General features: G+C 38.8%; 1 protein-coding gene across 5 annotated transcripts in view; it reads left to right on the forward strand.

Annotated features, from left to right (window-relative positions):
- The window catches only part of TNNI3K (TNNI3 interacting kinase), a 380,317-nt gene that overhangs the window by 257,612 nt on the left and 98,110 nt on the right, over nucleotides 1–24,595 (forward strand). For all 5 annotated transcript variants that reach the window (XM_049879574.1, XM_049879578.1, XM_049879575.1 and 2 more), the window contains 3 exons: nucleotides 4,910–4,962; nucleotides 5,261–5,313; nucleotides 10,880–11,012. In XM_049879574.1, coding sequence (XP_049735531.1) covers nucleotides 4,910–4,962; nucleotides 5,261–5,313; nucleotides 10,880–11,012 — 239 coding nt within the window. The remainder of the gene's footprint in view (nucleotides 1–4,909; nucleotides 4,963–5,260; nucleotides 5,314–10,879; nucleotides 11,013–24,595) is intronic.

The following is a 24,595-nucleotide window of genomic DNA, read 5'->3' on the forward strand; positions in this document are numbered from 1 at the left end:
CTTATGTGTACATGTTTGTATATTACAGTGTCCATCCACCATTTTCCTCCTTCTTTGCAGGGTAACTTATTTCTCCTCATGTCCTACCGTTCTCCTTGATTCCTTTGTCCCTAGCTGGGTGCACTTGGGCTAAGATGCTAGATCAACCAATTAGTGACAGGTTTGCTTACCTTTCTAATTGAAATGTAAGGAGTCTACCTTATGGGGCTGTTGCCATCAAATGTTGTCATGTGCATGAAGGTGTTCTGTAAACCATCATATGCAACAGAAAACTGCCTCTCCCAGAATTTTACAGAAAAACAAGCAGACAAAAATGAATCTCATAGGTGGTCTTTTTGGGGAAACAGTCTTGGAATTCCCAACAGCCTTCTTTGATTTCTTTCTTCTGGTTCTGATTATAGTCTGGTATATACTCTCGTGTGCCTGACTGACTTCCCAGGTCAGACTGCAAGTTCTCTGTTAGCAGGGCCAGAATTTCTGTCCAGACATCTAATTGTAGCAGGCTTATTCTTTGGAACCAGTCAGCTTCTCCTAAAAAGGGCAGACTTTTAGAGTCAGAGAGACTGAAATTTAAATGCTGGTTTCACCTCTGACCAGCTATAATACTGTCCACCTGATTTAACCTCTCTGCACTCAATTATCCATCTGTAAAATAGGTATGCTGATACAGACCATATGGGGTCTCTAGGAGGAAATGAAAAATGATGGAAGCACTGGTACCTGCCCACAGGAGGTCCTCAATCAATATTTGCTACCTTCTGTCTTTCCTGTCACACTTCCCCTCACGGGCCCACCAATCCTACAATATTCACTGCCTCACTCTTCTCAAAACTTGCAGTTTATGACATCTTTGAATAATAAACTCTTGAACATATCACTAAAGATAATTGCACCATTTCTATTTTCCTACCTGGCTTAACTTATCTCCTTCCCTGGGTACCCTCCACTCCAAGTTGGATGACCCTTCAAATGACCTCTCTGACTCCAGAGACCGAGCATGGTTCTCACCAAGGACTCTGTGCTGTTTGCTGGATTAGTACAGATTTCTTTCCCCTTTGCCTCTGCTTGTCCCCCTCCATTTATTTAGCTCCAGATAGGAAGTATGTCTTAGTAATAACTGAAGAAATGAATGAATGGATCATAGAGGTAGTTCCAAAAATTAATTCTAGGTAGAGTCGTTAGAAAAGAGGTAGAGAAATCCAAAAGACAACCCTGAAGTGGATAAGAAATTTCATTTTATTCTGGACTCTTCCTAGAGTACTCTCCTTCTGCACTTTCATTTTTATAGCAACCCTTTTGAAATTTGGCCTATTTGCTGCTCTGAACTCATATTGTCCCATGTTCCTAAATTGTTACTGCATCCTTTGTTTTGTTTGATTTGCTGTTGTTTGTCAAAGATGCAAGAGTTCACTTTGAATGTGATTTTGACTTGATAAATGCTGGTCGGTATAGTGGTTAAGACCTACGGCTGCTAACCAAAAGGCTGGCAGTTTGAATCCACCAGGCACACCATGGAAACTCTACGGAGAAGTCCTACTCTGTCCTATAGGGTCGTTATGAGTTGGAATCGACTTGACAGTGATGGGTTTGGTTTTGGGGCTTTTTTCATAGGTATTTATCTATGAGTGAGCCCAAGCTTTCCAAGAATAACATTGACTTTAGTTAAGTTTCACAGCTTCCCAAATAAGTCACTATGATTTTTATAAATTCCTAGGCTTTTTGGTAAGACAACTCTGTACGATTGGACATATTATAGCTTTGTGGTTAAGAATTCCAAGCTAGAAATTTGGAGGTGATCCTTGGATTTTTCATCTCTTTTATCCTCTGTATCTAAGCTGCCCAAGATCTAGACACTTCTTTCAGCTGTTTTAATGGGTTCACCCTATCCCTTTTCTGTTTCCACTCTACATTCCTACCTCATTTCTCCAGTGTTCAATTATTCTTGAACAGCAGTCTCTCTGCTTTCAGAACATCACACTCTATGTATTAAAACCTCTGCTAGCTCCTTGTTACCTCCTGCATGTAGTCCAGAATTCCCGCCAAGGCTTTCAGAGTCCCTTATAATCCAACCTCATACTGCACCTAATTTCTCCTATTATTCTTCAGCATTTTAGTAAATACATTCTTCTTGTAATGCCAATTACATACTACACATATTTCCAATTCTTGGCCTTTCCCCAAATCTTCCCCTAACCTGGAGTTCTTTCCCTTGTCCACCTATCTCCTCTACTCCTTGCTACAATGTAAGCTCGAAGGGCAAAGTCTTTGCCTGTCTTGTTCACCACTATATCCCAACATATAGGAAGTTTTCTGACGCATGATAGGCACTTAGCAAATATTTTTAGACTTACTAATTGACTGTCCTTCAAGGTCCACTTTAATCTCTTAACTCACATGGTTTTCTCTGAATCTGAATGCTACCTGCATTCATCTTTGTTTTCACCTACAGATGAAAAGCCCCTTGAAGACGGAATCCACAACTTGTATTACGTTGTATCCCAACCCCCTCCTGAGTGTTTTGATAATGTGAGAATAGTAAATATCATGCTTTGGAGAAAAGTACATGTCCCAAGTATGACCCATGGATGGCTCACAAAATACACATTCATTGATTGCCTACTGTTTGCCAGGCACTATTCTGAGATGGTGACCTAGGTGAACTGAATTCTAGTCCACACTGCACTAGCTACCCATTAAACTCTGTTGATATGCTTAAATTCTCTGAGCCTCTAAGAATAAAGAGCTAACCTAGTTTAATCCTAGAGGATTAAACTAGGTTAGCTCTAATGTCTCCTCCAGTTCTTGGATTCCCTGAATTTTAACTATGTGTTTATAGATTGATGAGTGGTATTCAGTAAGTACTTGATGATTAAATAATGTAACCTTTACCCTTCTGAACCCATGACTATTACTTGAAACAGGGTCCAATTTCAGTTTGTTTTCATTTATTTCTTTGTGCAACAAATGATCATTGAATATTTCTATGTGATAAACATTGTGCTAAAAATGCCGGCAATACTACAGTGAACAAGATGCAATCCCTGCATCTTGAGACATCCACCTCTTATACTAGAGTGTACTACGTGGTGACCCAGTGGCCAGATTCACTTAAGTTTCTTTTATAGAGGAGTGAAAGTTTGCTAAACAACAGCCTACACACACACACACACACACAATTCCAACCAGTTGGTATAATCACTCTTAGTAACAGAAATTATTTACTTTGGAAGAAGTTAAAAACAAAAGAATGAATAAACAAAGTATGCACTAGAAGTGTAACTTCTTTGGGACTTCTCTAGATCCATGGTTTTGAGGCCTTGCCTCAATGGCTGCTATACCGGAAAAGGAGAAGTTTAAGTAGGGGCTGGGTGAGCCTTTCTCTATATTTATGTAGAGCAGCTCCATTTGCAAGCCTGTTTTATGATTCAACACAATGCTGCTAAAAAAAAAAAAAAAATTTTCGTGATCACTGTTCTAGATAACTAATTTGAATTAGAAATAAAATAAGAAAGAAGATGCTGTATATATAATGTTAGTATCATTGACACATCCATGCTCTAATGATCTCTGTGGACTGTAAGATCCATTTTCCTCTGAAAGGCCAAAGGATTGTAGTGCTGAAACTCCCCCAAGTCCTTCAAGGAATCTTGATGCATTTTTCTTGTTGCATTTGAACTTCCAGAGAGCCCATGGTGCTGTATTGTTCTTTGTCACTACGGTGGCGTGCTTATCATGTGTGTTAATTGGGGGTTCCTTTTTCAACATCTCCCAATGCCTCTACACTGGACTAATCCAAGCAAGTGACTTTGAACGCATTCTAGATTTTCAGTAGTTGCAAAGAGGATTAAGTCTATACTCCAAAGATAAAGTTCATTAACGATATGAGAGAAATGCTAAAGTAACTTTCATATAAAGTTCAAGTCGATGCCAGAAAGCATTCATATACATAATTCAATATTGTTCTGGACCTCTTTGGGACTGGAAAATAATAGCATTTTTTTTCTTATTTTGATCACAAAGCAAAGTAATTAAGGAGAACACATAAAATGTACCGCAGCCTAGATTTACTAAAAGAAATTTAATGGGATCTGCTAATACTGGAATGACTCATTTACAAGCCAAATATGAAATGGGTGTAAAGAAAGACATTCAATAAGAAGCATTCAAAGACAATACTGGATCAGAATCTTGGCATATGTTTGTCTCGAAGATACCCCCAGCCCAATTCACTAATATGTGGGACGAATGCCCCCTCTTCGGCTCTGCCCCAGTCTTGATTTACTTCTTGAAAAGGGCCCTCTTCTTAATCTAGTTTGAATTCTGGGTTGAAAGGGAGACTTTGGGAACCTTTATTCCTTCTCCTCCCCCAAAACCATAAAACATGGTTTAGCTGGCATTATTTCACAATCCTTAAAAGCATTCCTTTGTCCTGGGATTGTAGCTAGAATGTATTGGCCAAGACATTTTTCACAGAGTTGTTTTACTATATTCATTTCAAGCCCTGCCTGACCTGTCCTTGCACCTAGGATTCCCACAAAGCTGTTTCCTTGCTCTGACTCTAGTGTGCTCTCAGATGCCTTTGCTCTTTGCTGGTAACTACCGATGAACCTCTAGGAGTTGAAAAACTGATCTTCAGCTAACCGGTCTTTTTGACAAGTTTAGAGGATTTATCCAGGAAGCCTGGATACTTTCAATGTTAGGTAAAACATGATCACATTTTGTAGATTTTTTTTTTTTTTTAATTAGCAAAATTGAGAAAATCAGAGTCACTAGCCTGAGATCGATGTTATCATTTTGCAGCCTGTTTACCCTCTGGGCTGCAGTAATGATGGCTCTTGTCATCTTCCTTGAAGCACCAGTCGGATTAGGAAATAGTAAACTTTACTCAAAGCCTGCTTTTTTCTTACAGTCACAATATTCTTCTCTATGAGGATGGGCATGCTGTGGTAGCAGATTTTGGAGGTGAGATTTCCATGAATAATGCCCCAAATGACATCAGCTTCTTTCCTCATTCCTAGTTAGTACCTGATATTGCATGATGAATACAAAAATGTATTTCACACAGACAGCTATACTCCTCTAAGTCATTCAAATTCCAGTGGCCCTGAATTTTGAAAGTATAGTATTTATTTTCAGTTTTTCCTCATTTATATCCTCAGCCAAAAAAAAAAAAAGGAAGTGAGAATCTAAACCCGACACGGGTTTTGACTTTGGTTTTGAGCTATTTCCTTGACATGAATTTGTTTTCTCTTTTCCTCAGAATCAAGATTTCTGCAGTCTCTGGATGAAGACAACATGACAAAACAACCTGGGGTTTGCTGCGCTTGTGTTCCCTATAGTTAACGAAACAATTAAAATGTGTAAACTCAGCCTGAGAGGCAGGGAGATGAGAGCTAATTCAACTGAAAACAATGTCACTGTCCCAGGGGCAGAATAAGGTTTTCTGCTTTTATTTTCAGTGAGCCCCAAAAGAACTATTTCAAGGCTCTGCTAGAGAGATCAATTTAGAACATGTTACGGATAAAATAATACTGAATTTGTTTTAAATATAACTGGAAGGTATATTTAGATCTACTTAGGGTCCCTGGGTGGCAATGGTTTGTGCTTGAATACTAACCTAAAGGTTGGCAGTTCAAACCTACCCAGGGCAATGGAGAAGAAAGGCCTGGTGATCTGCTTCTGTGACAATTACAACCAAGAAAACCCAATGGAGCAGTTTCATTTTGTAATATATGAGTCACCATGAGTAGGAATTGACTGCACAGTGAGTTTGGTTTGGGTTTATTAAGTAGTAGAGGAGGCAGTGGTGGTTCAGTGGTAAAATTCTTGCCTTCCATTAGGGAGAGCCAGGTTCAGTCCCTGGCCGATGCACCACAAGCACAGCTACGGCCTGTCTGTCAGTAGAGGCCTGCATGTCCCTGGTGGTGGAGTGGTTAAGTGTTTGGCTGTTAACCATAAAGCTTGGCAGTTCAAATCCCCCAGTTGCTCCTTGGAAACCCTATGGGGCAGTTCTACTCTGTCCTGTAGGGTCGCTGTGAGGTGGAATTGACTCGACAGCAGTGGGTTTGGTTTTTGTTTGGTACAATGCTGAATAGTTTTCAGTGGAGATTCCAGACTAAAATGGACAAGGAAGCAGGCCAGGTGATCTTTTTCCAAAAATCAGCCAATAAAAACCCTATGGATCACCATATCCAATCTGCAACCAATCATGGGGAATGCGCAGATCAGGCAGTGTTTCATTTTGTTGTGAGTCACCATGAGTTGAGAGGGCTGACCCTACAGCAGCTAACAGCAACATTACGTAGTAAACATTTAGTAGGTAAATGCCTATACAGGTAGTTACGGACTAAGTTCTATTCACATTTTACCTTCTTGGTTCTTTGCACAGCGTCTGGCACATGGTAAATCCTCAATTAATGTTTGTTGAATGCATGAATGAAAGAGTACAAAAAAAGATTTAAAAAAAGGAATACAGTGTAGAAATTTGAACAAAGTGCTACAAAAGCACAGAAGGAAAAAAAAGATGTCACTTGGCTTTCTACCCTCCCCTCTCTGGCCCCAGGGCACCTTTCTAGCCTCACCACGGTGTCTCTCAAACCCCCTGTACACCAGCACACACACCTCCCGCCATCCCCAAGCATGCCGTTTACTGTCACATGGTATTGACTTTGCCTGTGTTCTGTCCTCTGCTTGAAAAGCCCTTCACTGTGCCCCACCTGGATAAAGCCTCTCATCTTGCAAGGCACAGGCAAGTTGCCCTCACCCTCACCCTCCCCGCACACAAACACCCACGTACACAAAAAATCCTTTTTCCTTGGCGCTTTTGTCACACTTTGTTCACATTGGTAGTTTGTACTCTTATTCATTTATTCAACAAACATTGAGGACCTACCACATGACAGGCACTGTGCAAAGGACCAAGAATGCAAAATAAAATAAAAATTTTGTCCTCGACCTCAAAGAACTCATTGTCTAGTGGGGAAAACATAGTAATAGGCAAATAGACTTAAAGCAATGTAGGAGTTCAGTGAGAGAGGTATGCCCAAGCATTATGGAAGCACAAAAGGGATGAATAGGAGTTAAGCAGATGATGAGGAGAACAGAAGAGGGTACCAGGCAGCATGAATAGCAAGAACAAAGGTACAGAGAATGAGAAACTCCAGACTTCCTGGGGGAGCTTCAAATCACTTGGCATTGTTAGCACATACAATGTGAGGGAGGGAAAGTGAGAGATGAGTTAGAGAGGAAGGCAGGAGCCACATCGTGGGCAATGTTGTATTGTAAGTAGGCTTCTGCGTGCCGGTTTCCCCAGTTAGATTTCACTCATTTGTTCAACAAATGTTTATGAAGCTCCTACTCTAAGCCAGACATTCTTCTAGGAACTGGGGATATTGCAGTGAATAAAATAAAATTTTTGTTTTCATGGGGCTAATATTCTACTGGGAGGCTGTAGATACCAAACAAATTAACAGATATGTAATATATCAGGTGGTGATGAAGAAAGAAAAAAATTAAGGAAATGAATGGAGAGTGATGAGGCGTGGTTCAGATAGGGTGACAGAAAAGAGAACATTTGATAAGTTAATTGATATTTGTGCAAAGATTGAAAGTGGGAGTCATCCATGTGAATCTGGGGGAAGAGCTTACAGACAGGGGAAAGAGTACGTGCAAAGGCCCTGAGGCAGGAGAGTGCTTGATGTGTTCAAGGCCAGAGTGGCTGGAATGGATGAGAAGTGAGGAGAATGGTAGGTAAGGTAAGAAAGGTGGGAAGAACAAGTCCCTCTCTGGCCAGATCCACCAAGCCTAATCTACCATGTGGGACATAATCAGTAAAAAAAAAAAAAAACCAGCTGCCATGGAATTGATTCCGTAAAGTGCTCAGCTGCTAACTGAATGGTTGGAGGTTCGAGTCCATCCAGAGGTGCCTCAGAAAAAAGACCTGGTGATCTACTTCCAAAAAATCAGCCATCAAAAACACTATGAGGTTCAGTTCTACTCTGACACACGTAAGATCTTCATGTGGGACATAAACAAATGACAACAAAAAACCTGTTGCTGTTGAGTCGATTCCAACTCATATCAATTCTATAGGACAGGGTAGAAATGCCCCATATGGTTTCTAAGGCTGTAAATCTTTATGGAAGCAGACTGACACATCTTTTTCCCATGGAGCGGTTGGTGGCTTTGAACCACCAGCCTTTCAGTTAGCAGCTGAATGCTTAACAACTGCACCACCAGGGCTCCTCTGTGGGACATGTGGTTGTGTTGCTAGGTGCCGTTCAGTCAGTTCTGACTCAGTGACCCTACGTACAACAGAACGAAACACTGCCCGATCCTGCACCGTCCTCACAATCATTGTTATGCTTGAGTCCATTGTTGCAGCCACAGTGTCAGTCCATCTCATTGACAGTCTTCCTTTGTTGTTGTTTTTTTTTTGCTGACCCTCTACTTTAAAAAAAATTTTTTTTTTTCTCTACTTTACCGAGAATGATGTCCTTCTCCAGGAACTGATCCCTCCTGATAACATGACCAAATTATGTGAGACAAAGTCTCATCATCCTCGCTTCTTAGGAGCACTCTGGCTATACTTCTTCCAAGACAGATTTGTTGGTTCTTTTGGCTGACCATAGTATACTCAATATTCTTCGCCAACACCATAATGCAAAGGCATCAAATCTTATTCATTGCCCAGCTTTGGCATGCATGTAAGGCAACTGAAAACACCATGGCTTGGGTCAGAAGATCCTGGTGGCGTAGTGATTAAGTGCTACGGCTGCTAACCAAAAGGTTGGCAGTTCGAATCCGCCAGGTGCTCCTTGGAAACTGTAGGAGACAGTTCTCCTCTGTCCTCTAGAGTCGCTATGAGTCCGAATCGACTCGACGGCAGTGGGGTTTTTTTTTGGTTTTGAGTCAGGCTCACCTTAGTCTTCAAGGTAACATCTTTGCTTTTCAACACTTTAAAGAGGTCCTTTGTAGCAGATTTGCCCAGTGAAATATATCATTTGATTTCTTGACTGCTGCTTCCATGGGTGTTGATTGTGGATCCAAGCCAAACAAAATCCTTGACAACTCCAATCCTCTCTTCGTTTATCATGACGTTGCTTATTGGTCTAGTTGTGAGGATTTTTGTTTTCTTTATGTTGAGGTTTAATCCATATCGAAGGCTATATGTGGGACATAGAGACAGCTAAATCAATGGCTTTCAACCCTGGCTGCACATTAAAATCTCTAAGAACTTTTAAAAAGCATAATGCCTGAATCCAACTCCCAGCAATTCTGATTCAATTGGCCTGGCGTTGATCTTGGGTGCCTGTATCTTTTTAAAGTTTTATAGGTGATTCTAAATTTAGCCGGTTGAGATTCACTAACTAAATAAACTTTTGTTGAATTGAATTGAACCAACAAGTAATATTAATTCTTTTATCCTAGTGGCATAGTCTTTAAACACAAGTGCTACTATAGATTTATTTTGAAGGCTATTTTGTTTCTTACTGGTTATGTGGCCTTATGTAAGTTCCCTAATTATTGCTTCCCTGTGCAAAAATGGGCATACTGTATGCTTACTCCCACTTACACAATGTTATGACACAATGTATAATCTGCTATGTGTTGTTGTTGTTGTTAGGTTATGTGGAGTCAGTTCTGACTCACAGCAACCCTATGTACAATAACAGAGGCTATTTAGAGTGTAAAAGCTCAAGGGGAAGAATTGCACCATAATAGAAATAAAGATATTCTTGGAAAGCTGTAATTATGTATGATTTCAAAATAAGGTAGACACTTCAAAAGAATTACCCAGCAGCTAACACTAAGTATAATGAAAGAATATTGGTTTCTCTCAGTGAAAATACAAAAAAAAAAGGTGTTTGGCAAAGTTCGTTGATAGGATACGGAGCCACGGGATTTTAAAGCTGGAAGGGCCTAACTTCTTTGTTTTGTCCTTGAGGAATCTGAGGTCCAGGAAGCATAAGTAACTTGTCCAGAGCTCCAGAGCTACCGAAACAGTCAGTGGCAGAGCCCCAACTAAAATTTTCATCTCTTAACTCAAAATCCAGTGCTCTATCCATAAATAAACTAAAGTTATGCATTTGCATTCAGAATGGAAATTTATTTTTTAAAGTGAAGAATATGTAGTTTTACATCAAGAGAATGTAAATACTGTCATTGTAAAATACAAGGACAGAACTTTGTACAGAGTAACTTGTAACATCTCACGGGCTTTCTTTCTGGAATACTGCACAAACAGCATCCAGGAACAACACATCTGGGCAAACAAAGGAGATGTGATGTACCTGATTTAGCCTGTGAGAAATCTGCTTCACTGAACTATTCTGGGTACTCCCCTATGGCCCTTTCTCTCCTCAGTCGTGAGGACACTATTTATGGTCCTAATTTAGTGTCTTCCTAAATTATAACCAAAAGGCCTGGACAAGGGACAGTGTTTCAGACATGGCCCGATTCATTCCCAGGGAGTCATAGAGTACCTGGATAAATTCATGACTGACTATTCAGAAGCTCAGTAAGGCTCCTAGAGGAAAGATACAGATAAACAACAATGGTGCTGTTGGGATAACCATTTTATGAGAGGCAGATTTTCTTGATGATTAATACTGTTGTGACATTTTTGGAAGAATTATGGATTTTATGCTCTTTCAATGAGTAAAAATGTTCCCTTTGAGAAGCTGAACAGCAGCAGCCAACAGGATATGTGGCTGGTTTATTACACACATTGAGGGCAGTATCAATGTTATTTTATGCTTATCTATATCTTTTGAGAGCATCGGAGAAGACTTAACAAATCCTCACTTAGAAGAATATTGTTCTACAGTGGAAGAGCTAAATGCTTGGTCAATGACCTGTGGATACTTTTGACATGCAGAATCTCCGTTGGATGGCTCCTGAGGTGTTCACTCAGTGCACCAGGTACACCATCAAGGCTGACGTCTTCAGCTATGCCCTGTGTCTGTGGGAACTTCTCACTGGCGAAATTCCATTTGCTCATCTGAAACCAGGTAAGATATGTCAAAATTAAAGTCTCTCTTTTCCAAAGTTCAGTGCATTTTCACAACTGCAAGGAACATTTTTTCCCAAAAATGATTATTCTCAGTGGGATGGCAAAGTGGGAGGTAATTAAACAATCTTAAATTGTTTTAAAGTGTGTGCCCAATCTAGAACAGTTAATGACCTAACTCTGTGATTTTAGACACAGGCACACAGAAGTGTAGGTGCATTTTATTGAAGTGTAGGGCTTTGATTTATGTGTTGTTAATAAAACAAGCAAATGACTATGGCTGTGTGGCGATGGGTGCAAATAATATGGACAAGGTAGTATTTACTTTTTGAAATTAGATTTTAGAAGTGCCTTTTTAATGTGTATATAGGGGTGAGCTGAAAGCAACAACACATGGAAATAACTCATCAGGGCTGCTTTCTGTGTTTCACGTTATAGAAAAAAAGAAGTGCTTTTCCTAATAATTTTATATTACATATATGGATATATTCCAAAAATGGGGTTTGTGAGTAAGCCTAATTTTTGTTCATAATATATATTATACTCTGTGTCCATGTAGAAGGTGGAGGCTGGGAATTCAATCACGCCCAAAATGTGCACATATTTGAGGTTTGAAGTAAACTATATTTATGCCTATGACCCCATGTTATTTGGATTGGTCTTATATCTTGTCACACTGAACTCTGCTATTTACTTATTTGTGTCCACTAGTAGACTTTTAAAGGAGCCCTGGTGATGCAGTGTCTAAAGTGTTCAGCTGCTAAGTGAAAGGTCAGTGGTTTGAACCCACCAGCCATTCCAATGAAGATGTGGCAGTCTGCTTCCGTAAAAATTTACAGCCTTGGAAATCTTATAGGGTAGTTCTACTCTGTCCTATAGGGTTGCTATGAGCCAAACTCAGCTCCATGACAATGGTTTGGCATATGAGTTTCTGTATAGATTTTAAAATCAGTTTGTCAATGTCTACCAAAAAAAAAAAAAAAGCTGGAATTTTATTGGATTACATTGGAGTCCCTGAGTGGTGCACAAGCACTCAGCTGTTAATCAAAAGGTTGGAGATTTGAGTCTGCCTCACGTTCAGTTGCCATGAGTGGGACTTGACTGGATGGCAATTGGTTATTGGATAGATCAGTTTGGGGAGAATTGACATCTTAACCATGTTGAGTCTTGTAATCCATAAACATAGCATATCTCTCTCTTAATTTAGGTTTTCTTCAATTTCTCTCATCAATGTTTATTGTAGTTTTCAGCACAAACATACAAACCTTGCACATATTTTAGATTTATCTCTATGTATCTCATGGTTTTGATGCTATTTTTTTTTTATTTCAATACCCAATTGTCCTTTGCTAGTATTTTTGGCTGGCTAGTATACAGAAAAATAAAATTTTTGTATAATAACCTAATGTCCTACAAACTTGTTAAACTCACTTTATCAGTTCTAATAGTTCTTTTATATATTCCTTGGGATTTTCTACATATATGATTATGCCATCTGTGAATAAAGATAATTTTATTTCTTTCTTTCCAATTTGTATGTCTTTAATATCTTTTTCTTACCTTCTTGCACTGGCCAAGACCTCCAATATACCAATGAATATGAATAAAACCAAAAACCAAACCCATTGCCTTTGAGTTGATTCTGACTCATAGCAGCCCTACAGAACAGAGTAAAACTGCCCCATCAAGTTTCCAAGAGGCAGGAGGTAGATTCAAGCTGCAACCTTTTGGTTAACAGCCATAGCTCCTAACCGCTGTGCCACCAGGGCACTGAATAGGAATGGTGACATAATTCAAATGTACCTACTTTTCAATATTTCACCCAGTACCACTGTAGCTGAAACTGCCATCTTTATCACTTGAACCACTGGAATAGCATTTTGATCACTCTCCCTTTGTCCATTCTTGTTCCCCCCTTCCTCTTCGATCCCCATACATCCACTGGTGTGATGTTATAAAATTGTAAACCTGATTATGTTACTGTTGCTTAAAATCATTCTATGACTTCCCATGTTCTCAGGATTAAATCTCGAAAGCCTTAACATATCTTACAAGACTCCGTGATCCTATATCTCTGACCTTACTCCTATTTTACTTTCCATGCTCCAGGCATGCTAGCTTTTGTTTATCTTACTATTACTGCATTTTCTTTTGTTTTCCATAATGTTTCATTTCTTGTGGCCTCTGGGCCCTTTCACAAGCTCAGTTTCCTCAGAAAAATCAGTCATTGATGACTACCACAAAGATTATTATGAAGATCAAATGACATGATGTTTTGGGATCCAACTTTGTAAATTGAAAACTATCTGCGACTGAAAGATGTTAGATAAGGGTAAAATGCAATAACACAAGGCCAGGTCTTCCTAAGTTTCTATATGAGTTGTATTCTCATTTTCCAGGTTGTCCACATAGAAATTTCAAAGTCATCCTTGACTCCTCTCACCTCATTTCTTTCCTGCCTGCCTTCTTTATTTTTCTTTTTTCAATTTTTCTACTTTTATATTCTACTTTCTAAATATCTCTTAAAACTATCCCCTTCTTCAATGTCACTTCCTGTCACTTCACATTTCACTTGTAGAGTTCTGAACCGTATCTTACCTGATCCTTTTGTCCAGTTTTGCTCACCTTCTCTTTTTCATCCATTCACCATGCTACAGCTAGATTCAGCTTTCTAAAAATTTAAATTTGATCATATGGTTTCCCTTACTTAAATCTCCAATGTTATTCTTTTGCTCTTTAGGTAAAAACAAAATTTCTTTAAAGAGTCTATAAAGCCCTCACAATTACGTCCCTGCTTCCCGCCTCATGTCTACGTCTTGTCACTTGCAGCCTCTCATCTATGTTCTGGTCATATCTTCTCACTCCTCCATGCCTTTGCACACATGCCAGACACACTCTTTCCTGCTTTTAGTTACACTAATAATTCCAATCTGCTTTTAGGTCTTAGCTTAAATATAACTCCCAAAATACCTTCCTTAATTCTCCAGCATCGAGTTAAGTGCATTGTCCTCCATACTCCAAGTCACCATTTATCATAGTCTTTATTATAGTATTTACACCATTTTGCAGTTTCCTTCACTCCATTATCCTTTTCTAGTTATAAACAAAGGATCTATATTACCATCTACCCCAGTATCATTTGTTAATTATACAAATGACTATTTCAAGGAGATAAACATTCCCCCTCATGGACCTGGAGAAATATTTACTCTTTCTGGAGGGAGAATATTATGCAATAAAATACTTAAAAGTCTTGCCTAAGAATAACTTGATTCCTGTATTCTAGATATTAGAATTTATAGCATTGTATTGGAAAGACAGTTTGTTTATGATAGATGTTGAATTTTTTAAAGTTGGACAGTGACTATGCATCAAGAAGCGAGACTGCTAATATCATTGCAGTGGTTAGACAATGTAGTATATATTCAACAATAAATTATGTGAAGCATCAGATTCAATAGAAGCTACATATTAGCCTTTTGCAGTGAGGAACAAATCCATGACTACAATGCATGGCAGCATTATCAATTACGGTAGTAGCAACATTACACATGGCTCATCCTTCTGGCTTCACTGGATCCTATCTCCTGGGATAAGCATAAAAGTAGTACACAAATATTACCATTGACTCCTATGCAAGTGAGAGATATACATTCAGGAGACCTTGTGGTCAGGGTCTTTTTTGTATACCTTTTTATAAAGTGTAAATTCACCTTATAATCTCAAGTTAGAAAGAACCAAAAAAGACATCACATACAGCAACTCTGTGATATCTGAGTCCCTTCTGTGCCATAGGTCATCAGTTCACATGTCCACAGGGCCAGGGGAAGCAGGTAAATGCTTGAAGCAGGATGGTGTGACAAACAGGAAGTCATGTGCTCTGCCTCAAGGGGCGCTGCCAGCTAGTTCCAGCCAATGATGTCATTGAGAACACAGGGATGGCCTGTCCACTGTTCCATTTAAACTAATGTGCCTGTTTGTTAGAAATCAAAAGATTTTTAAACTTTGATAATTCAACTTAAACATTTTACAGGCGGACACTGTAAGGGCTGTAAAGAATTGGCATAGTGTGTAAGAGCGTGAATCTAGTGACTCTGGAAAAGTTACTTAACCTGGGTATACCTCAGTTTCTTTCAGAACAGGGATAGTAATGGGACCTACCTCAAAGAATGAGAACAATGTCTGGCAATAGAAAGACCTCAACAAATGTTATTATTTTTAGGCCACATGGAGTGTCTCTTCTGGACCAGGAACTGTCCTAGAATAAGAGGAAAACAAATAGGAATAGGACATTGCTCAGTCCCCCAAAGTATTCACAGTGCAGGGAAGGATTGTGGAAGTACAATCTGCTCATTAAATGCCCCATTTGAGAAAAGCACAGAAGAATAAGGATGCTTCCTGGAGGAGCCTCCTACCTAGACTAGGGGTGGGAGAACGATACCAGGGAAGGCTTCTTAGAGCAATTGAGGCCTGAACTGCATCTTAACCTAATTGAGTAGGTAAAGCATGGGAAGGTGGAGAAGGTGTTCCAAGAGGAAGCATTATTGGCAAGGTGCACAGGCATAAGAGACCCACAAGTAGTTCAATAAGAATGAATTGAAGAGTACAAGGCAGTCATTCCCAGGACACAATGCTGTAAGTGTAAATTGAAACCAGATGGCGAAGAGTCTTGTGTGCCAACCACAAAAAGTCACTATAGGATTTTAAGCAAGGATATAGTGTAAACCTATTATTATTTTAGAACACACTCTCTTGCTGCAAACTAAAGGCTGAAGTGACAGAGTTCAACACCAGAGGTAAGAAGACCAGTTGTCTAGATGAGAATTCGTAAGACCTTAACTTGGGTAGTAGATTTGGAAGAGAAAGGAGGGGCTGTTTTGGGGAGATTTTAATAGGACTTGTGATGGATTGAGGTGGCAGCATGGGGAATGGGAGGAGTCAATGATGACTTCCAGGCTTCTGGCTTATCCAGCAGGAGGATGGTGGTTACAGGAAGAGGAGCAGATTTGAGAGAGGAGTGATGAGATTAGAAGGAGAAGAAGCCAAGATGTGAAGCCAGGCAGAAAGAGAAGAACTAGGCAAAATGAGAGAGGAGCTGGCATGACCTGGCAAACATAAGCTGGTCTGGATAAATTTCAGAGAAAAGCACTAACCCTTCCCTCCCCAGTTTTCATTCTTTCCTGGCCCTGTCTGCTCTGATGTATCAAGAGACACTAAAGAAGGCTGGGATAAATTAATCCGTCAATATGTATTTTATTCAATATAATTCCCTTACAACCAGGTGCCCAATTTTTTAGATCACTTTCAGATTATAGTCTGGGGCCAAAGAAGAGAGCCTCTTATTTTCCTTTTGTCTTCATGTGTAATGCCAGCTGGTTTACAAGAAGATTCAACTCTATATCTGGAGATTCTTGGCATCCTTAATGCCAGGCTCTAACCAAGGATATAGCAGGAAATTAAGAATGTCTGCCAACTTATTCTTGCCTGATTTTGATAAGACTTCATATTGAGACTCCAGCTCAGAGTTGCAAACTGTCAGTTCTACAGCCAAAATGGATTGCAGGCTTTTTTTTTTTTTTTTTCTCACAACTATTTTTTTTAAATATATGAATTAAAGTACATTTAGAAACACAATTATGTCACAGGTCTGATATGTAGCCATTTGAGTTTGCAACCCTTGCTTAAATGTTAGATAGTTAGCTCTTCTCCATATAGGATGAGGGTCCTAAAGCATCCTGAACATAATAACATTATAAGGTGATGTGGACTACGTTTTGACAAATAGTAGGAAAACAGGAGCAAGCTAAAGTTCTGAAATCACATGTTTGCTGTGCTAATCCTCACTGGTTTATCACTGAAAAGACAAGAGCTAGCCAGTCACTACACAGATCACTGGAAAGATCAAATCGGTCCAATGGATGGTGGTATTTCTATGAATATAGCTGATATTAACATTCCAATACTTCATTACACTGACAAAGGTTGCAATGAGAACAGACAATGGTGCAAATTAATCTATTCTACTGACAGTCTATAATGAGAATGGGATGTGGTTTAAAAAATTAAGCCATTCTTAGTATAATCTCAAAATTGCAATTGCATGGTCCCTCTCAGATGCTATATACTCTGCTGATACATCATTGAAAAGTGTCAGGTTAACAAAGAGAGCATCTTAGTGCTTGCTGGGTTGGTGGAACACATTTGCATTGTCTCACCACAACCTTGCACATTAAAAGCAATGAAGTGGGGTCAATTGTGTTTTTAAGAACACACACATAAACAAAAAAAAAAAAATTTTACTAATTTTATTTTAGTCAAAACTTATTTCCCTCTTTTTTATATGAATGCTGAGATTTAATTTTATAAAAAGGGAGAGGAAACATGATAAGTTATTTTAGGAATTCAGATTCTAGTACCAATTTATCCATTAGCAGTATGTCACTAATTAAATTCATCATGGAGCGCTGCATAGTCATCCTCTCTGCAATGGCCAGATTGCATTATGAGCTGCAGTGGATGACAAGAGATGGTTTGTAGCTTAGAAATTTGCAGTAACTCAATGTAATGTTTTAGTTGGGATTCATACTCAGAGAGAAAATGTCTCAAAAGGAACTAAATTTTCTGGTTCAAACGGAACAGAAAATGTACAAGGATGTTTCAGATATTTAGTTCTTAGGTCCAGACTAACAGGAATCAGTAAGACACTTATATCTAATAATAACAGGGACAACATCAGCTAACACTTATTGAAAGCCAACAGTGTGTGAGGTGCTGTATGTACATTATCTCACTTAATCCTAATAACAACCTGTGGTTTAGGTTCTATTAGGACAAGACATAGGCTCAATGTCACATGTAGTATGAAGTATAAAAAAATAAAAATTTATTTTTTATTTTTTTATAGGCAAGGCTTAAATGCATGGCTCCCCAAAGCAGGTACTCATAAACATTATACTACCTCCTCACCACCTTATGTTACATTTAGAGAAATTAATACCCACAGAGGCAAATTGGATTAATTTGGATCTCACAGAGAGTTAAGAGCAAAGCCAGACTGGAAATCAGGCCTCCAGATTTCCTGGTTAAGAGCATTTCTGAAGATCTTGTACTCCTTCAGTTTATTAAAACCTTTTTCCCCAAATGTTTCAAACAAAAGAAAATGTTATAGACCAAATATGCCACCAGATTTCAATAATTCATCATATTTTGTTGTAATTTAATATTAAACTATTATACTCATTCGACAATGTTTCTTGATGGCTAGGCATTGTGTTCTAGCCTGAAAACATAATAATGAGTAAGATGTTAATTGGCATTAATCCAAATTTTCATTCAGTAAATGTTTACCAGGTCTTATATATCAGAATCTATATTATTTTCCAGTAAAATCATATTTTGACTTACCTAATTTATTGATTCATTCAGTAAATACTTTATTTACTGAATGCCTACTAATTGCCAGTCATTGTGTTAGGCATGTGGCATAAAGTTCACAGTTCCTAACCTCACAGGCCTTACAATCTATTTGCAGAGGCAAGCAAGTAAATTAGCAATTAAGTGTAATATATGCTATGATAGATAGTGCAGGGGGCTATGGAAATATCCAAGAAGGACAGCCAGAGAAACTCCATCTAAGCTAAGACCTAAATGACAGTAGATGTTATGGCAGGAAAAGATGGTAGGAAAGAGCATTCTAAGCCAAAGGAATCACATGTCAGAATTTATGATTGTACCATAAGAAGCAGTCATTAATTTCCTTATTATCCATTTATTCATTCACTAAATTTTACTGAAAAGCATTACACTATACAGATTTTTTTCCTAGCTTATCACCAATTACATAGAATCCTCAATATGTTTCGTCACATGAATAAGTAAATGAAAATTATCACTTGTACTGAATGCCCGTTCTGTAGCTCACTGTCTTATCTCTTTTGAGAGACAGCACTGACAATCTCTGTTCAAGGCTTTTCTTTCCTTGATATAGTACTGATAAATGATGAAGAACTTGAATCCACAAAATGGATACCATGGTTATATAGACCCTTAAGGCCGACTCACAATATTGCGTTTACCTCAAGTATCATTATTCAGGAAATGGGAGTGGGAGAAAGCTTTGCTTTAGAATTATCTGTCTAAAACAAAAGCCACCTGTAACGTGAATGTTTAAATTTAAATTACATTAGTTAAAGTTAAAAAAAATTAAAAAGCTTGAGCTCTTTCATTTGTACACCAAGAATCAACACATAGCCACATTTGAAGTGCTCAGTAGTTACATATGGCTAGTGGCTACCATACTGAACAGCCCAGAGTATTTTCATCATTGAAGAAAGTTCTATTAGACAGTGCTACCCTAGACTCTAGATTTTAAGTTTTATTAAGCTTAATTATCTCAGGGCAGTGTTGAAGAAATAATAGTTGCTCAGTAGCTATTGACATTTTCTAAATTAGCCTTGAAAAAGAAAATTAGCCTTATTCTGTTTTAATGGCAAAATTCCATTTGTGAAAATCAGAATTAACATTTACATAAATCATTTAACATATTTTATGTAGGAATCAAGGTAAAAATTTGATTAATGGGCTGACAGTCTCTTTCCTGAACCTGGAATACCAGAAAAATATCCCAGATGTTAGTATAACATGGCCATCTAGACAAGACTGACAAAGCAATCTCAAAGCTAGCAAATTTCAATTCCATGACCACTCATGTTGTATTTCCCACTTTCTGGCAGAAGTGTTAATGAGTAATATCACTGCCAAATGTACATAAAGTAAAAGGGAGAAGGAGATGCCAAGGCCTTGGAAAATCCACTTTGAATAATGAAGAATTAAATATCATTCATCTTAAACTGATTTTCCAGACACTGTGCCAAGATGCAAACAAGTAAGTCTATACACTTGATATCAGGGTCTAAAAGAGTTTCAAAGGAGGTGATTGCCCCTACATCTAAGTTTAACTCAATCTGTGAATAGGCCCTCCACACCCATTACCTCCCCCCCCCCAAAAAAAAAAAACAGACCCACAGTCTTTGAGTCAGTTCCAACTCATAGCAACCCCACAGGGTTTCAAAGGCTATAAATCTTTACAGAAGCAGACTGCCACATCTTTCTCCTGAGGAGCCACTGGTGGTTTCGAACCACTGACCTTTTCGTTAGCAGTCAATCACTTTAGGCACTAGGCCACCAGGGCTTCTTCTATACCCATTAGGATATGTATAATTAGTTAAAATTTACTCCCTATACAGGTTTCTGTGCTTATGGCTCAACAGTATCAAAAAGGTCATAAGGTGGAAAACTAGAGTAGACTTAGAAGGTCAATGATCATTAAGCAATGATCGCAAGCAAACAGATGATTGGTTTACTTAATTATTTACCTCATTCCAGAAAGGGTTAAAAATAGTCAAGAGTAGCCAATGTAAGGAATCTAATATACCTAGTTTTTTGGCACAAAGGACACATTTCACAAGTCATATTAAGTTTGCTAAATATGTTTTGATCAATCTTTTGTTTCCTCTTTTCTTGGTGTCAGCAATTATAATTCTACCTGATAGTAGCTAGAAATGGTTGGCAAATGTGACAATGCAAATATTCTACAAAGGACACTGAAGGCAAGAGTGGAAATGAAATTCCTAACTCTTCCCTTAACCTGAAACCATTACACAATTAAGACAGCTGTTGTAAGAAAACATGAAGCTGGGCCAAGATGGTGAACTAGCCAGAAGCTTCAGCGGATCCCTCTTACAACAAAGACCCAAAAAAACAAGTGAATCGATTATATATATGACAAACTAGAAACCGTGAACATCAAAGAAAAAATTAAGGAATCGGTCTGAGCGACAGGGGAGGGAGACATGGTGCAGAAGCAGTGACGAGTTGCCTAGCCTGAGCAGCACCTCAGCTCTGATCCCTTGACACCATTCTTTGGCGCAACTGTGGTGGGGCTGATGGTAGTTTCCAGAGACATGGCAGCTTCAGTGAAAGAAGCCAAGCAGAGTGGCGCACCCCTGACCCTATGGAGTGTCTACAATGGGGCTTGCTGTGGCATTTAGGAAGCAACTGCTTCAGTGAAAGAAAGCAACAGAAGTGCCAGTACCCCAACCCTCTGGTATGACAGCCGCGGGACTGGCAGTGGAGTTTAGGACATAGCTTCTTCAGTGAAAGAAGGCAAGCGTGAGGACGCAGTGCTAACCCCCTGGGGCAATCTTGGCGGAGACCCAGCCCTAACTCCCTGGAGCAATCTCAGCGGGGACCCAGCCATCACACACAGGCTACACACGCCTCTGGAATCTGAGATAAAACAGTACTCTTGACACAAGATAACTGATTTTGCCTAATTTACTGCACACAGATCTAATAGCTCCTTCTTTTGAAAGAACTCTCTCCTATCTATCTGATCTCTCCCCACTCTGTCCCAGATGGCTGCATTAACAGTTGATTTCCCTGGGCCTGAGATAAAACCTGCTGCGCTCCATGAGCCATTCTCATGACCTGGCAGAAGGAACAAATTAACAAACGGGAGGGGAAATACTCTTCAGTCTCCCCTAGTCTGGAACCTCAGAGCAGAAGCAGCTCCAGTTCAGGCATAAGTGATCCACAGATTTTGCCTCTCACCCCAGCATAGATCCAGGTGGCTATTACATTGCAAGGGCAAATCTGTTTGAGGTCTGACTGTAACTGCTTCAGCTGTACAGTGGAGAGGCTGGTTTTGGAGGTCTGATACCACTCTGCCTATTAAACAGGGCCTTCACCTACCCACAGCATGGGCCTGAGGAGTGGAGGCTCCATCCACACAACCTAGACACCTGCAAAAGGACAGTGGTGCCTACCAGTTCTTACAGTTATAAGCATTGGGTGCCTAAGGTACAGCTGCAGAACCTACCCACCAGAGCGCTCTAAAGAACAGAGACACTCCTTCTCACTGACACTTGGGAGGAGGCTGTGAGCCCCCTGCCTTCCTCAGAGTGTGACTCCCTACTGCTACCAGAAACCAGTGCATACATCCATCACCACTGCTCCTCTAAGATAGTAGGTGAGAACCTACACCACACACTAGGTGACTGACTCAGCATACCTGAACTGAATCGATACAAGAATAGTGAATGGACTCCTAGGCTCATATACCAGGTAACAGCTCTATCCATCTGGTAACAGGACATTAGTGCTTCAAAGGCTCCAATAACCAAGCTAGCTCACTCTAGTAGCCTACTTGGCTGTATTGAAACAGAAAGTAAACTAGGATGCAGTGAGCAAACATAAAATAAATTAACATAACTTATAAATGCCTTGGAGACAACAGTCGATATCAAAACACATAAAGAAGCAGACCACGATTGTTTCAACAAACTCCCAAAACAGAGAATCAAGGACTCTCCCAGATGAAGATGTATTCCTGGAATTATCAGATGCTGAATACAAAAGATTAATGTATGGAATTCTTCAAGACATCAGGAATGAGACCAGGCAACAAACAGAAAAAACCAAGGAACACACAGATAAAGCACTTGAAGAAATTAAAAAGATTATTCAAGAACATAATGAAAAATTTAATAAACTGCAAGAATTCATAGACAGCATTCAGAAATTCAGATTAATAATAAAATTACAGAATTAGATACAGCTCAATAGAAAGTCACAGGAGCAGAATCTACGAACTGGTTAAATCAATTGGCACCAATATATTTGATGAAAAATTGGATAAAAGAATTTTAAATAATGAAGAAACCATAAGAATCATGTGGGACTCTATCAAGAAGAATAACTTGTGAATGATTGGAATACCAGAACAGGGATGGATAACAAAAAATACAGAGAGAATTGTTGAAGATTTGTTGGCAGAAAACTTCCCTGATACTGTGAAAGATGAAAGGATATCTATCCAAGATGTTCATCAAACCCCATACAAGGTAGATCCCAAAAGAAAGTCACCAAGACATATTATCATCAAACTTGCAAAACCAAAGATAAAGAGAAAATTTTAAGAGCAGCCAGGGATAAGCAAAAAGTCACCTACAAAGGAGAATCAATAAGAATAAGTTTGGACTCCTCGGCAGAAACCATGCAGGCAAGAAGGCAATGGGATGACATGTATAAAGCATTAAAGAATAAAATTGCCAACCAAGAATCTTATATCCAACAAATCTGTCTCTCAAATATGAAGGGGAAATTAAAACATTTACAGATAAACAGAAGCTTAGGGAATTTGCAAAAAACAAACCAAAACAACAAGAAATACTGAAGGGAATCCTCTGGATAGAAAATCAATAATATCAGATATAGACCCATCACTAGAACACAGAACAGAGCATCCAGATATCAACTCAGATAGTGAAATCATAAAAATAAATCAAGACTAAAAAAAACCAAAAAGCTCAAAACAGGGAATCAGTGAAGTCATTACATAAAAGATGACAATCAAAGAGGGACTAAATAAAATAGGCATAGATCTTCCATATGGAGAGGAAATCAAGGCAATATATCAATAAATGCACACATCCAAAAAGAAGAAAGGGCCAATATCAAAGAATTATCCCTACAACTTGAACAAATAGAAAGAGAGCAACAAAAGAAACTCTCAGGCACCAGAAGAAAGCAAATAATAAAAAGCAGAGCAGAATTAAATGAAATAGAAAACATAAAAACAGTTGAAAGAGTTAACAAGACCAAAAGCTGGTTCTTTGAAAAGATTAACAAAATTGATTAACCATTGGCCAGTCTGACAAAAGAAAAACAGGAGAGGAAGCAAATAACCCTAATAAGAAATGAGATGGCCGATATCACAACAGAACCAACTGAAATTAAAAGAATCATAACAGAGTGCTATGAAAAGTTACACTCTAACAAATATGAAAACCTAGAGGAAATGGCATATTTCTAGAAACACACTACCTACCTAAACTAACACAGAGACAGAACAACTAAATAAACCTATAACAAAAGAAGAGATTGAAAAAGTAATCCAAAACTCCCAACAAAGAAAAGTGCTGGCCCTGATGGCTCCACTGGAGAATTCTCCCAAACTTTCAGAGAAGAGTTAACACCACTACCACTAAAGGTATTTCAGAGCATAGGAAAGGATGGAATACTCTCAAACTCATTCTATGAAGCAAACATAACCCTGAAACCAAAACCAGGTAAAGACTCCACAAAAAGAGAAAATTACAGGCCAATATCCCTCATGAACTTAGATGCAAAAATCCTAAACAAAATTCTAGCCAATAGAATTCAACAACATATCAAAAAAATAAATAAATAACTCACCACAACCACATGGGATTCATACCAGGTATGCAGGGATGGGTCAACATTAGAAAAACAATCAATGTAATCATATAAATAAAACAAAAGACAAGAACCACATGATCTTATCAATTGATGCAGAAAAGACATTTCACAAAGTCCAACATCCATTTGTGATAAAAACTCTCAGCAAAATAGGAATAGAAGGAAAATTCCTAGACATTGTAAAGGGCATTTATACAAAGCCAACAGCCAGCATTATCCCAAATGGAGAGAGTTTGAAACCATTCCCAATAAGAAGAGGAACCAGACAAGAATGCCCTTTATCACCACTCTTATTCGACATTG

This window comes from Elephas maximus, chromosome 3 (genome assembly GCF_024166365.1).
Source record: "Elephas maximus indicus isolate mEleMax1 chromosome 3, mEleMax1 primary haplotype, whole genome shotgun sequence".
Classification (NCBI taxonomy): domain Eukaryota; kingdom Metazoa; phylum Chordata; class Mammalia; order Proboscidea; family Elephantidae; genus Elephas; species Elephas maximus.